At 35.6% G+C, this 14,474-nt stretch overlaps 1 protein-coding gene across 3 annotated transcripts in view; it reads left to right on the top strand.

Moving 5' to 3' along the window:
• PRKN (parkin RBR E3 ubiquitin protein ligase) overlaps positions 1-14,474 on the top strand; it is a 597,077-nt gene that overhangs the window by 245,559 nt on the left and 337,044 nt on the right. For all 3 annotated transcript variants that reach the window (XM_032443533.2, XM_085541382.1, XM_085541383.1), the window contains one exon: positions 10,870-10,953. In XM_032443533.2, coding sequence (XP_032299424.2) covers positions 10,870-10,953 — 84 coding nt within the window. The remainder of the gene's footprint in view (positions 1-10,869; positions 10,954-14,474) is intronic.

Here is a 14,474-nt window from a genome sequence, read left to right on the forward strand (position 1 = left end):
GAGCCACACAGTATACTAGTTCTTCAGTTTTAAAATGCATTATATTTGGAGATTTCTTGTCTGGTCCCATTTAAGTCTGCCATCATGCTAATAATTGTGAACCTAGACAGACCTCTCTACTTTGCATAGTGGCCTGTGGAATTTGTACTATCTATAAACAGTAACTGCCATTCAGTCACATGTGTTGGCAATATCCTTGTGTGCCCACTACCCTTTTTATTATAACTCATCTGAATTGCCTTTATTATGATCCAAGCACTTACTCTATGACTCATTGTCTCAAGACAATTATTGGTCAGCTTTAATGTAGGCTTATTGCTTAAAACTTGGTGGACTTAAAAAGGGTAAATATGCAAAATAAATAAATTGTGCTTTGTTTATTTGTGTTTATTCAAAATGCTGGAACTAAAAAGTTGGCAATTTGTTTAAGTATTGAAGTCTAATAAGCATGCACTCTCAGCTGAGCTAATACACATCATTTACCTTGTTCCGATATTCAGAGCTTGCTTCAACTAAAACAAAATGCATGGGATGCTGATGGATGTAGAGAGTTTTCTTTTGATATACATCACATGAATTATAATATACAGGTGATTAAACAAGGGTATGAGTTTAGTTCCTTTTCAGTGCTGCATCACTCTAATGATTGCCAAAGCATTCTTTGTTATAGTATATGGTCACAATCTGACAACCAGTAAATTAATTGAGCTATGTTGGCTTCATGTCTTTTATTCTGATTAAAACCAAGTATGAGTCACCTGCCTCATTAATAGAGTCATTTCCCTTTTGCTGACTACCTCTACTGATCTGACTTCATTGGGATTGTATTGGCACAATGACCTTTTCTAGTTATAGGTCCCTAAATGAGCCATAAACAAAGTTTTGTCTTCCATGACTGCTTTAACTATTAGCAGACAGTGCTCCCTCCTCATGTTTCAATTCAGAGTAGTTTTCAGGAAACCACCTTAGGCTATTTAGGTGGGAATAACCAGGGGGTGTTTCAGAGTGGCGGTTATCTGGACACGTTACTCGAAGAAAACTTGCTTATGAATCACCTCAGCAATACTGTTCTCCAATATGTAGTTAGACAATATAAATACAACAGTATATTGCCCATGTTCCTTTTTCTCTATCAGAAAGGATGTTACCTAAATATAGAAATTGGCATTTGAGTTGATTTGGACCCTCTGTTCACAACACTGTATTGTATGACTCTTTCTACAAGATTAGCCTAAACTACCTGCTATGCCCAGAAGCTTCCTGCTATATTCTGCCTAGCCTAGTGGCACACTTTTTTACCACAATTTGCATATCAGCCCAGGTGCCATCCCAGTACATACTGCCAACACAATGTCCTGCAGCTGTGCTTTGACTTGGTCCTCAGCTGAGAGCCAATGAATGCCTTGGAAATGACCTAGTGCCCCCAGCTGCCAGTCATCCTCTTGATTTGGGAATTGAGCTGCACATGTGCATTACATACCTTTAGTGCGATGCTGTATCTTCTCTGTTCATGTGATATTCTCGTCCTTAGTCACCCCCAGTCATGAAGGAAATCTCTTAACAGAAGCACTGAATGAGGACTCTATTAGCTTTGTGCAAGAAAATGTGTTGGAAGTAGAAATTTGCTGCTTCTGGAGGCTTTTAGGAAATAAGCACTTTGTTTCTTCTACTGGAAAGAAGAGGTTTGTGTTGTTGTTATTTGATTTCTGGTAGATGCTTTTCTTTGTTTTACCCGTCTTTCTCAGGTGCACTGGACGCATAGGACTCTAGCAGACTGGAATTGTAAAATGCTTAAATATTTTACGTGTAGATTTATATGCATAAACATTTACTTGAAACTTTATGACTTTGGTGGAAGGGATTTCCTTTTAGTGCTGAAGGTTTTGGGTACTCTTCTTGTTCACTTGTGCTTTTTCTTCTTCCTTTAATTTTACTTCCTTATGAACTCCTCCCTTCTCTGTGATTTAAAAGGGGGATGTAGAGGATCTTAAAAATATCTCTTTGTTTGACTGTTGTTATATTTAAAAGTACTTCCCACCAGAGTGTTTTGTTTTTGTTGGTTTGGATTTCAGTATGCACAGGACTTTCTCATAAGTAGTCTATAGCATTTTGAGGGCATATTTCCTTTTCCTTCCACTTGTTCTCAAGGTTTATTTGGAAATTTATCTTCACTTCCGTAAAATACTCATGTCCTGAAGAGTAGAATTGAGATATTCTCTTTCAGCTAACTTTTGCTTTCATCCGGATGAAACTGTTTAATGTGAAACATGCTGTGGAATTACCTGACTTGGGGGAGTCTAAGTACAGCTGGTGTCAAATATGCAACTCGTCCTTGGTGTTTCTGTATGTATTTATATCTGTCTGTTTGCATTTTGCCAAAAGTAACAGTGCTTAGGTTGCAAGAGTACAACTATCCAGTAACTGATTAGTGTGGTATTTAAAGGGAAAGTTCGGCTAGTAAGTATCTGATGTTCTCAGCAGGAATCAGACAACTGAAATCACTGATAGGAGTCAAGGGAAAAAGTGCAGTTAATAATTTGTAGATATTTACACCTTTGCTGGTTTCTTTCACGGTACAAAAGCATTAGTGAAAGTGACAGAAACGAGTTATGAGCCATTTACTTGGGCTATCGAGGGGGATTTAATCTCACTTGGGTCATGAAGTTGAATTCTCTGGGAATTGGTGTTACTGTGATAGGCTGTATCTGAAGGCCTGGAGCGCAGAGATAAGACTTTAAGTCCAGCTAGAATTAGAAGCAATAGAATTAACTGGATTGTAATGCTGTAAACCTTTTGGTTCAGATCCTGAAATGCCTCTGGATAGTAGTTCAAATCTCTTCCAGACTGAAGTTTAGCTTTGGGACCTATATGCAAGACAAACATTAGCAATGTCAAGGACTTCTCTGGAGCATGCACAGTAGGAGAAACCTTACGTGATTCAGCATGCATTCCACTGTCATGCAGTCTTATGTTTCTCTTAACAGAGTGGAGGATGAATTGCTTGTTTCAAAAGGCTAGTTTTCCATTTTGCTGGCACTTCAGTGTGATTATTTCTTTTAAAGGAAAACTAGGAAAGTGTTTGAAAGGTCATTGCTTTTGTAGCAAATGAAGCAAGACTGAATGTGGCTGTCATATGCATATCAATTAAAGATAACAGGCATTGCTATCATGAAAAACATTAAACAGCTATAAATAAGCTGTTAAGGATTTAAGTGTGTTTTTGTTGTTGTTTTGCTTTGGTTTGCGTTTTCTTTCCTTGCTCAGCTTGAACCCATTTAGTTTTTTCAAGGACATGTTTTGTAAGACCAAATGAGTGACGACCTACTGATACACATATATTTTCCATTAAATGGAGGATTTTTCCCATGTCATACCATACCACGAGACAAAAGTGACAGCACATGAGTTGACAGATCTTTTCTATACTTACATGAAAGCTGGGAAGTTAATTGCAAACCACAATTGTAAGAGACAACATTTTTTTTTTCTTTTAGCTTAAAATCAAGTGATTTCCTCTAGAGTAATAGAAAACACAATCTTTAAGCATGCGGAGTAGAAATAAAATGTGAGTTTTTCTTGGAGTGTGGAACTGGTGGGTTTTTTTTTACTCTGTTTGTAGTACAGAAAGTACTGGTTCAGGGATTTTTTATTTATTTATTTTTAATTATGTTTGTACTTTAAAGTCTGAGTAGAGAAGAAAGCCACCTTCTGATTTCAATGGAAAGCACACTGATAAAAGGAGCAAGTAGGACTACTTCAGTTTGTCATTTCTGTAAATGTTTTTGTTTTAAGTCAATGTTATTGTTAATAAGATTTCTAATTTTGTATTAAACCCTAAATCTGAAAGTACAAATGTCTTAGTAGCTCTTAAGAAATATGAAGGAAACGAATGTATTGTGGCTTCAGAAAATGGTGGACGAAGAAAATGTAATTCCCAGAGCTGCACAGTAGGCAGGTAGGAGCTCTGAACAGAAGCCGGTTGGTTTGATATTTTTTTTTACTATGCGGTTGTTTTTGTTTTGTTTTGTTACTTTGTTGGGGATTGTTTCGTTAGTTGGTTGTGTTTTTGTTTTGTTTGTTTGTTCAAATCCATGTCCAGATTGACTCCTGTTACAATCTGGACTGCAGTAAATGAGTACTAACTTTCCGCCTTCTCTTTCTCTTTGGTAATAGAATTGTGCTCAGAAATTATGATTCTTTATCTCAAAGTGATGAAACCCAATAGGAATTTGTCTGATCCAGGCTTTTGCACTGGATAATTAAATGAATAGTTACTGTGCTTAAAAAGATATCTATAGACTTTATAGTGGTAGAACCAAAGTTCTAGAGAATGTGACGTATCTCATAAGTTGTGAGAGGGTAAAGAAATTTATGATTATTTGCTTTCCTTCTAATACTGGAAGGATTCAGCATAGTTGAACCTTGATTTTCATCAGACACGTTCATTATATAGTGTCTGTTATTTATTTTCAGAAGGAGATTCTCTCCACTACCTTTCCCTGCCTATGACATGCACTCAGTAGTGATGAAGAGATTGCACATACTTTCTCTTTGCAAACAGAACTCATCAACTCAGATAATAATAATCTTGTTTGCAGAGTTGCAGTTTTGAGCTATTGATTGCTCTGCAGATGTAATATCTGTTCAGACTAGAAGAGACTAAATTGTGAAATAAAGCCCATGAAATAACAATGAAAAACAATGTATACAGAACAACCTAATACAGAAACTGAAGATTAAAGAAATGCTTAAGAACTGGACTAGTGGAACACAATTTTAAACAGCAGCAATACAGAACTGAATGTATTGGCGGGCACATGTGTTCGAGGAACTCTTGCAGTTTGTTTAGTAATATATAATGTACTGCATTAAAATTCACACTAAAATGTGAATTAGTCATAATACTACTTCTAGTGAATCACCTCAGTTTCATTTGTTGTCATGATTTACACTGAGTTGTAGGCAAGGAAAACAACATCATAATGATAAATACTGATAATCTTGAGTTATAAAATGCTAATATAATTTAGTAATTTGTTTTCTTTGTGACAAAAGGAAAAAGGTACTCAAAGAGATTGCAATAAGAGAAAAGGAAACTGTCTTCAGAATAAAATGTAATAAATTCTGTGGAAATTCAGATGAGTTTGCAGTGCTAGGTAGAAATACTGAAGATTGAATTCATTTTGGAGGGCTTGCTCATTTAAAAACAAATAATTAGAATACTTACGGTATAAGCTGAAAGTAAGTCCTAACCAACGTAAATAGAATGTAGCTACCATTTCTTCAAAAGTAAAGCATTCTCACTTATATTGTTATCATTGAGAATTCAGTGAAAATCTGAAGTTTAATATGAAATTAAATTAAATTTTATATAGCTTCTAGGTTATCTATCCTAAATCATGTAGTTCCAGAATATCTTGGTAGCAGTTCCATATTATTTACCTTCATTTATTATTATGTAATATCTGCCTTAATGGGGAGGAGAAAACTCATGCATAACAGAATCACAGAATTATCAAGGTTGGAAAAGACCTAGAAGATCATCCAGTCCAACCATTACCAATACTTCCCAGCTAAATTATATTCATCAACACAACCTCCAAACGTTTCTTAACACTCCCATGGTCGGTGACTCCACCACTTCCCTGGGCAGTGCATTCTAATGCCTGCCTACCCTTTCTGAGATGTAATACTTAGTAAAAGTAAAAACAAGTAAAACTTGTTTTAAATTTAAGAATCTCATTTTAAGATGTGCAAGAAAACCAGAAATTAAAACACCCTGAAACATGATGCTTTACTCACTTGCCTTTTAAAATTAACAGGTGTCTCTCACCTCAAAACATGGCAAAGTGGGGGTCTGATAGTTATCACTAAAAGTCTAAGTCAAGCAGTTCAGCTCCGAGAAATAAATAAGGATTCATAGTGGATACAAAGAAATTAGACGTTTCTTCAACTGAATCTCTTTCAAGATGTTCACAGTAATCTCTTACATACAGTAGAGCTGCTCCCCCCCCACCCCTTTCTTTCATGTAGAGGCCTCCTCAAGAGCTTATTTTATTAGAGCAAAAGTTGGCTTCAAATGCTATGCATTTGAAATGCTATGCTATTCAACAGCTATGCAGCAGTTCTGCTGTAAAGAGGTGAATGTTTGTTTGTCTCTTTCTAGTTCCTTCTTTTTTTATTGTTTACTTGCTGGTCCTTTTCCCTGTTTTTTCTTTATTTTTTCCTATACTGTTACACTTGTTGCTCACGTGGGTGTTTGTATGCTAAGACATCTACCTGCCAGCTGAGGTTCTTGTCTTGCAGGTGGAATCTGTCATGAAGTTTTTACTTCTCCAACATGAGTTAAATGCATGAGCAAAGTGCTTAAATAAGCATATTACTTTTTGTGTGTGTTAGGATCATGCTATTATTGTTATTATTATTGAAAAGTGACATTTTTGCAGTGTAACCATAAATGAATCCTGAATAAAACTGAATAATCCATGAGATTCAGGATTTTCTGTACTTCTGAACACTGGAAGATAATTCGCTTGTAAATAGTGTAGTGGGTAGGTGAAGTTTACAACATTATCATCAAGAAAAAAACATAACAAAGGTGGCAATGCCAGGTGTTAACATAATCTGTTCTTGTATTTTTTTTTTGTTTTTGCTTGTTTGTTTGTTTTGTCGCTTTTTTTTTTTTTTTTTAATTCCAAAGGAAAGATAATAGGTACTCAGAATTAGAAATATTGTTGAAATTGGTAAGGTTTTGTCTTTCAGAGTTTGTGATGATTTGTAAAATCAAAAATGGACCGTATGGCAATCTATTTTCTACAGGTACTGTAGTGTGTAATCTTGATTTTCACAGTTTCATATAACTATGATAACTGAAAAATTTGCTTGAGCACCTTAAGGAAGTTGTCTTTTGCTTGTGGCCTCTCTGTGTTAGACTTGTGTCCATTAATTGAGAAATTTAGTCTTAGAATTCATTAGCATTTTTGTTTGCTTTTTTTTTTCTTTTCATGAAAATATTTGGTGCATTGGTACTCCCGCATGGAATGAGTACTTTAGAAGTGAACAGATGAGATGAGGACTTTACTGGATGTTGTCTATAGTGGGAATGCTCTAGATTAGCTCTTTGCTAAGAGGCTTTAAAATCCTTTTCGAGGGGGGAAAAAAAGTGAGGCAGTGGGTGGAGCAGTGGTGACAGTGGATTATCTGCATTGGTGCCAGTGTGTATGAGCGTGGTGTGCACACTATCATGCCTGCCAGTCAACAACCATACTCGTAGTTCACTTTCTCAGGTGCAGTTGTACTTGAATTTTTATTCATTTCTTCCCTTTTTGGTGGTAATGGGTTCTTTTGGACATTTCGTTTGTAGTTTTCATTATCAGTTTTATGCCCATATTACACAGAAACTGGCAACAGAGTACCTACTTTAAAATATTTCTGATAGAGGAATGATTCTCTAGACCTTTATCTCAATGTCTTTCTATGAAGCCTTGTTATTTAGTTGAAATCAGTGGGATTACAGTTACAAAATCATGTCCTAGAAGAAAATATGAAACAATAAAAACCAGAACTTCTTAATGGGCTTTTTTTTCTTTTTTTTTTTCTTCCCAAGCAATGATACCTATAATTAGAAAGGGAAAGTAATGATCTATAAAATAATAATATGAATTACTTCACTGCAGTGACCTGTATTTTCACATGGGTATATTATTATCTGATCTTTGATTTGAAATGACTGGCATACAGGGAGTCTTCCTAATTACACAACTTCATGTGGCTCAGCAAATTGTCAGCTACTTCATTGCCAATGACTTATGACTATTGACATAAAACTGTCAATTTGCTAAGTAAGTTGAGTGCTCTGCAAGGAAAATTTCATCATTAAGATAACAGTATAAATCAAACTAGGAGATTCAATCTTGTGCAGGCTTGATATGTGACTAACTGTACTTTAGTATTAAGTTTTTATGTGAATAAAGCTATGCATGTGGTTTTTGTTTTTTTTTTTCCAATTGACCAAAACCAATAATAATAATAAAGATGGTTCTTAATTGCTGCTATGTTTTCGGGCCAGAATTTTCTCTCATACTGGAACTGAAGACACTTAACAGAAGGAATATCTACACCAAGTTATGACTGTGGAATGACAAAAGAGTTGTTCTTCTGTTGTTTTGGTTTGTTTGTTTATTTCCAAGTGATCTTTGCATTTTGAGGAACCTTCTCATTTCCTGCTGAAGGAATCTGAGAGGGGACACCATGCAAATGTTAACTCCTCATATACTCTCATGTAGACAGGTTAATAGACAGTATTTTGCAAATGTGCTTGCACAGCTTGCGTTAGATTTAACCCTCTTCAGTGGCTATGCTGACTTTAAACCCTCTCAAGTACCTAGAACTATTTCTTACATTACTTTAAAGATCTTTTTGAATTAATACTTGTCCCTCTGTTGGGTCATTTGCTCAACATTTTCATGATTTATGTCTCTCATGTAGGGTATTAGCAGGTACTAAGATGTGTTTTAATGATATTCTGCTGCATATTGTTCACAAGGGGAGAATATAAAGCAGGAAAAACACAAAGCATTATGTACATGGATAGTTTTCAGCCTTATGATGATTCAAAGTCTTTGATGAATCACTGGATTCCATTGCTGACCTCTAGTTTTGACCTTTTCCTGACCACACAGGTCAATAATACTGTCAGCAACTTCATGCTGAATAATTTGTTGTCTGAGATCTCTAAAACTACTTCTGTTTGCAGAGATTTTCTTGTTGTTAATTGTTGTTAAGTCTTTAGCTGAAATCCACTTATGATTCTAAAATATGAAGTTAGTTACTGGCTATGGGATGGCAAGTATACTGGGAGCACAGTGTACTGTTTGTTTTGCAGTCCACCAATACCATATACAGCAGAATGTATGTAGGTTTTCCAGTATTTCCATCATACGTGGAAAAAAAAAACAAAACACCTCCATCATCCCTGTCCTTCATACACTATGTAGGAGATCAGTTCAAATCTGATAAATCTGATGTACCATTTGCTGATTTTTTTTTTTTATTTTTTTTTTTTTTCCCTTGTATTACCACTAAATAAAGAACAGCTACCACATTCCCAAAGAATGAGAATTCCCATGCCAATTTGGTTAGGAAATATTCAACTGCGTTTGATATCATCTTTTCTAAATTCAGTGATAGACTGGTGTTCTTCTTATACATCTTTATTTTCTTGATTTCTTATTTTGTACCCCAGAAAATGTCTGCTCTGGTATATTCTTGCATAGCTTTTATCTGTGATTATGCTCAAGAGGGGCAGTTGGTTTAATCTTGCAATCAGAAGGCTTTGTCCTTCTCACAGCATGTTCATGATTAATGTAAACTAATAATTGCAAGCACTAGTGCATGCAGAATTGTAACAACTCAAGTGATTGACTGGCCAGCAGTTTGACAGACTTTCCTGAGTCTTGAGAAAGAACAACAAAAAAAAACTGCCTTTCAAAGTGCTTGTCTCACCAAAATTCCTAATTTTATTTTGGTGCAATTATAGCAGTGAGACTTTGTAGTGCTGTCATTGAAGATACATTAACACTCATAGTTCAGTGCTTTTCAAGGACTTATGTCTTTTTCTCTGGTTTCTGAAGGTGGAAAACTAAAATTCTCAAACACACTAAATATTCTAAGTACATTGCATTCTCACTAATAATAAAATATGGCTGTCAAGAGTGCTAAGCGCGTATCTGGGAAAGGAGATTTGCTGTTACTACTAATGTGGAAATTAAAGCATGGATGGAGGTCGAGGTGTGTGGTGTGTGTGTGTATATTTGTGATACAAATATACTTCTTGTTGTTCTTTACACTTCTCACATTCAGACATAAAACCAGGATATTTTATGTGTGCCTCTTGGGCTGATGCTGTTGGATCAATTTGTCCCTCGAGAACTTGACTTCTTGTTGGAGAAAAGATGAAATACTGTGGAAGTTAAGGTTAAGAAACTCCATCTTTCCATTTGCCACTCTAGGACATAAGAAGTTTTGGAATACCGCATGGCATTTTGGTCCAGAATGCTCTTGAGAGTATTGCATATTTGATTGATATTTTAGTAGTTGCTCTTTTCCATATGCATAGGTATATTTATTCTTAATATCTACTTTCTTAGCTAATACTTGTTGTCTGCAGATTAAATGTTAACTGATGTGAGATTTAATATTAAAATAAGTGCTGTTAGTGTTATTTTTTTTTAAAATCTCCCATAGGCTGGTATTTTTGAATGTTCTTATACATACATTTGTATATGCATATGTATTATTTATACATATGTATACATGTATATGTATATCTGGTATATCTTCTTGTTGATATATCTTCTTGTTAGCTATAATATTTTGCAGATGTAAAATATGAATGATGCTAATAATTAAGTTTGTTTTATATTCTAGTGTACTTAGTGTTGAACAGTTACCTAAACAGCAAAGTAGAGAAAATCTACTTAACCTCTTTTTTGTTACGCTCAAGTATTTCTAGCTGTTTGTTCTGTATCCAACCTTTGTGACCTTTTTCTTTTTGCCTTCAGTCAACTACAGGCCAATCAGAAGATGAGTCTTTGTAGCTTTTTAAGAATGATTCATTCACAGTTTAAGCTGAGAAGACACCTCCTGTTTGACTCCAGTGTTGAATGCAGAATGGGGGGGCTGTATATGATAATTGCTGAACTTTACTCATGAATATTGTCATCTGTATTCTTTTAATATTAATAAAGCTCTCTAAAAAAGCTCTTAAAATGCATGGGGACAGGAAAAGAGGCAACAAAGCTAATTTTTATGAGTTTATTTCTGAGGGTTTTTATTTGCTTAATATATATATATTTTTTTTCTCTGAAGGGCCCATCTTGCTGGGATGATGTGCTGATTCCAAACAGAATAACAGGTGTTTGCCGGTCCCCAAAGTGCAATGGAAATGTAGCGGTAAGATAGTCACATTTTCTTGAGCTACTTTGGCACTTATGAGAATAATAATTTGTATTAATTATACCTTTATTAGAATTGTGGAAGTTAACGTAAGTTGACATGTAGGGTGTGCTTTAGATGAGGTGTATAATTGGATAAAATACATCTTCAGGTTTTAGCAAGAGGATGAAGTTCATCGGTTGCTGCTTGGGATGAAGGAGGAAGTTGTTTTACTTGATTATTTATGGGGGAGTTCTTAAATACTCAAGTATGCCTACCTTAAATGTGAAATATCATGCTCATAAAGTATTTACACCAATGCGTACTTCATTATTTTGGGAATATTGTCAATGCAGTCAATGGACACAGTACTCCTGATGAGGCCTGACCAGCACGCAGCTGAAGGACAGGGTCATCTCCCTTGCCATGCTGGCCACGCTTCTTTGGATGCAGCCTGCTGGGCTGCAGGGGCACTGTGTTTATTTTCTGTTTTGTATCAGTGTTATATGTTTTGAACATCGCTGTTGAGATTCTCACAGCTTTCTAAACATAATATAAAAAATTTTGACCACCTTCATTATCCTTTGCAGGTGGTGATGGGGAGTTTTAAAGGGAGTAAAATTTGTAATGTTGCAAACTGTGTTGTTGCCCGTAAAATATGTAGTGTAAGGGTTCTTTTTTTCTTTCTGGAATTTGTGCTAGAAGGTATGTGTTCAGAAAACATTAGAGCATTAATAACAACATGGTATTTGTCACGCCCATTGGAAATGTGTCTACAGTGTTAGTAAGGTTCAGTGCTGTGCGCCGATTATAATAGTCTTGTGTCATTGTTAACTGTCCACCGTTTGCAGGCTGGTTTGGCCTGGTTCTGTGACTGGTGGGGCAGAGGAATTTGTGAATCCATGCCTTCAGAAAGGGGGAACAGGGGACCCTAAAATAATTAAAAATGGCAGCAACAATCTGAGGAGAAACAAACTAATTTAGTAAATAATGGCATCAGAATGCAAGATAACATGCTATAGTACAATAAAATTAGAACTGAAGCTAGTAGATCAAATATAGTGAGAGCATCTGAAAAAGCTGAAGCCCTTTCGCTAATGGTGTGCAGTTGGGATGAGCAGCAGAGAGAGAGCCTGATGATTGAAAAGATGGGTGTCAGGTGACCTAGCAAGGCCTTGTATGTGTTCCCCATGAGCAGAAATGATAACAGCACATAGAACAGTCTTCTGGGGAATGTAGTTCTTCTCTTCCAGACAGGTGACTGGAACTGGAACATTAACTCTTTAAGTCCCACTGTGCTTTATGATGTGGAATACCGATAACCAAAATTCATAAAACCATGGCACTAAGAGTTATATCATTTTTTGTAGGGCTGACTGGGCTCATTGAGAGAGCTTTAAACTAGTTATGAAGATGGATGTGGTTAAAACCAGATACACTGGATAGAAGCCCAGAGGTATGATGACAACATGAGTGAGGGTGACGCCAGGGGCTTAGGTGTAGTGCATCTTCACCAATGCAAGCAACACAGGCCACAAACAGTAGAAGCTGGAAGCGATGGTGCGGCAGGCAAACTGTGACTTAGTTGCCATTATGGAAAAACAGTAGGATTGCTCCCACAACTGGAGTGCTGCAGTGGACGTCTGTAAACTCTTTGGAAGGGATACTCTAGAAAAGCTGGATGGTGGCATGGCTTTCTACATTAGTGTTTTGATGTTGTTGAGCTTGGGGCTGGGAATGTTAAGTCTCTATAGGTAAGGATCAGGGGAAAGACCAGAAAGGTGGACTTCCTGGTGGAAGTCTGTTATAGACTGCCTAAACCAGAATGAAGACAGGTGAGGCATTATATGAGCAGCTGGCAGAAGCTGTATGATTGCCAACCTTTCTTCTCATGGGGGACTTTAACTTTACTGATATATGCTGGAAATACAGTAAATTTATTAGTAGAGTCAACAAGAATGTTTCCTGTACATCTTCTGTTCCTCTAGTTACGCTTTGAAAGCCTCAGTCCTTTCTAATTACTGCCAGCCTGTGCAGAATCCTGTATGTAAGACTCTGGCTTCTTCCTATATGTATAGCTCTTTTTTCTTAAGCTGCAACTGTGTATTTTTTGGCTGTTCTAAAAATGAATATTATGTGATTTTTGTCTCTACTGAGCAAGCGTTTTGTGTGTGTGTTCTTCAGTTACTTGTTCATTTCATTATTTTTCTCTTCCCCAGACTTTTTTTGCCTTCTTTACAGCTTATGAGCAACTAATTACTTTTTATTCTAGAAAATTAATAACTATTTTGCATATCAAAGGGCTAAGTGATGATCACTGCAATACCAGCTTGGAAAATACAATTTGATTAATCAGTGTGGGAAATAATATTTTGAAACATGTCAGTTAAATCCATCTGACATCAATTTTAGTGTGTTAGTCTCTTAATCAAAATGTCAATTCTGTATAAAATGCCACAGAGAAACCTGTATAGATAATTTATTTCATTAAACTTGTAATCATGTAAAAATATCAGGTTATTCTGATGGTATCTAGTTACTATAAGTCATTGTTGGTTGACATTAATTGCACATTTTTCCTTTATTTATCAAGTACCGTATATATTTAGGGCTGATGTCAAGCTTACATGCCTGTGATTACCTAGTTTGCCTCATATAATACTGCCCTAGATTATGACTTTGTATGCTTTTGTTCATGTAAAATTATCTTAAAACAATCTCTAAAGGCTATTTTCTTTTACTTTACCAACAGTGTGTTCTGTAATGAAGAGGAGGGGGAAAAGTTGCAACAAAGAAAATAGCACAGAGTTCAGGGTAATCTACAAAAGTATTGTAATTAAGTTACAGTATTTTGCATGTTTCTGTGTGTGAGGTCTTTAAATTAATGTCCTCAACAGCAATTAACAGTGCCAGTACTCATTTTGGACAAGTGAATGGTGAAGAAACATGGCTTTTGACTTTTTTAGTATTTGAAGGTGCGCCATGTGTTTTGGAGTTCTTTGTATTGTAATTGCAGATTATTTTAAATCTTTTCTAACTTTCCTGTTTCATATTTGGAAAACTATAATTAGATCGTTGTTTCATAGATATTCTCCGAATATCCTTATTCTGGAGTCCATCAATCTTTTGCTTATAAAAAACAAAACAAAACAATCTGTTACTCCACTTCTTACAGTAGAAAAATCAATGATTGGTGAAAAGAAAAAAACTGAATTATAATGTGGAGTTGGTTCTATACCAAGACAGAAAAACTGAGTTATTTATCTTGGAGAGAAAGCTTAACGTGGTTTTTACTATTAAGATCCATCCTTGTTGCTTTTGTTTTTTGTTTTTGTTGTTTGCTTTTTAAATAATGTGTTTTTGTGGGTTTTTTTTTTTTTTCCTACTGTAGAAATATAGCATTTTCATGGTGTATTGGACATGTTTTGTGGGCCAAAACCCACTGTTAGCAAATATACTGAGCGTGGTTTAGATCATTTAGTTATATACTGCACAGGTTACTCTTCTGATGAAGTATTTCTAAAAAAGAGATTTTTTTT

Source organism: Coturnix japonica, chromosome 3 (assembly GCF_054131305.1).
Source record: "Coturnix japonica strain WE chromosome 3, WE-NBRP24, whole genome shotgun sequence".
Classification (NCBI taxonomy): domain Eukaryota; kingdom Metazoa; phylum Chordata; class Aves; order Galliformes; family Phasianidae; genus Coturnix; species Coturnix japonica.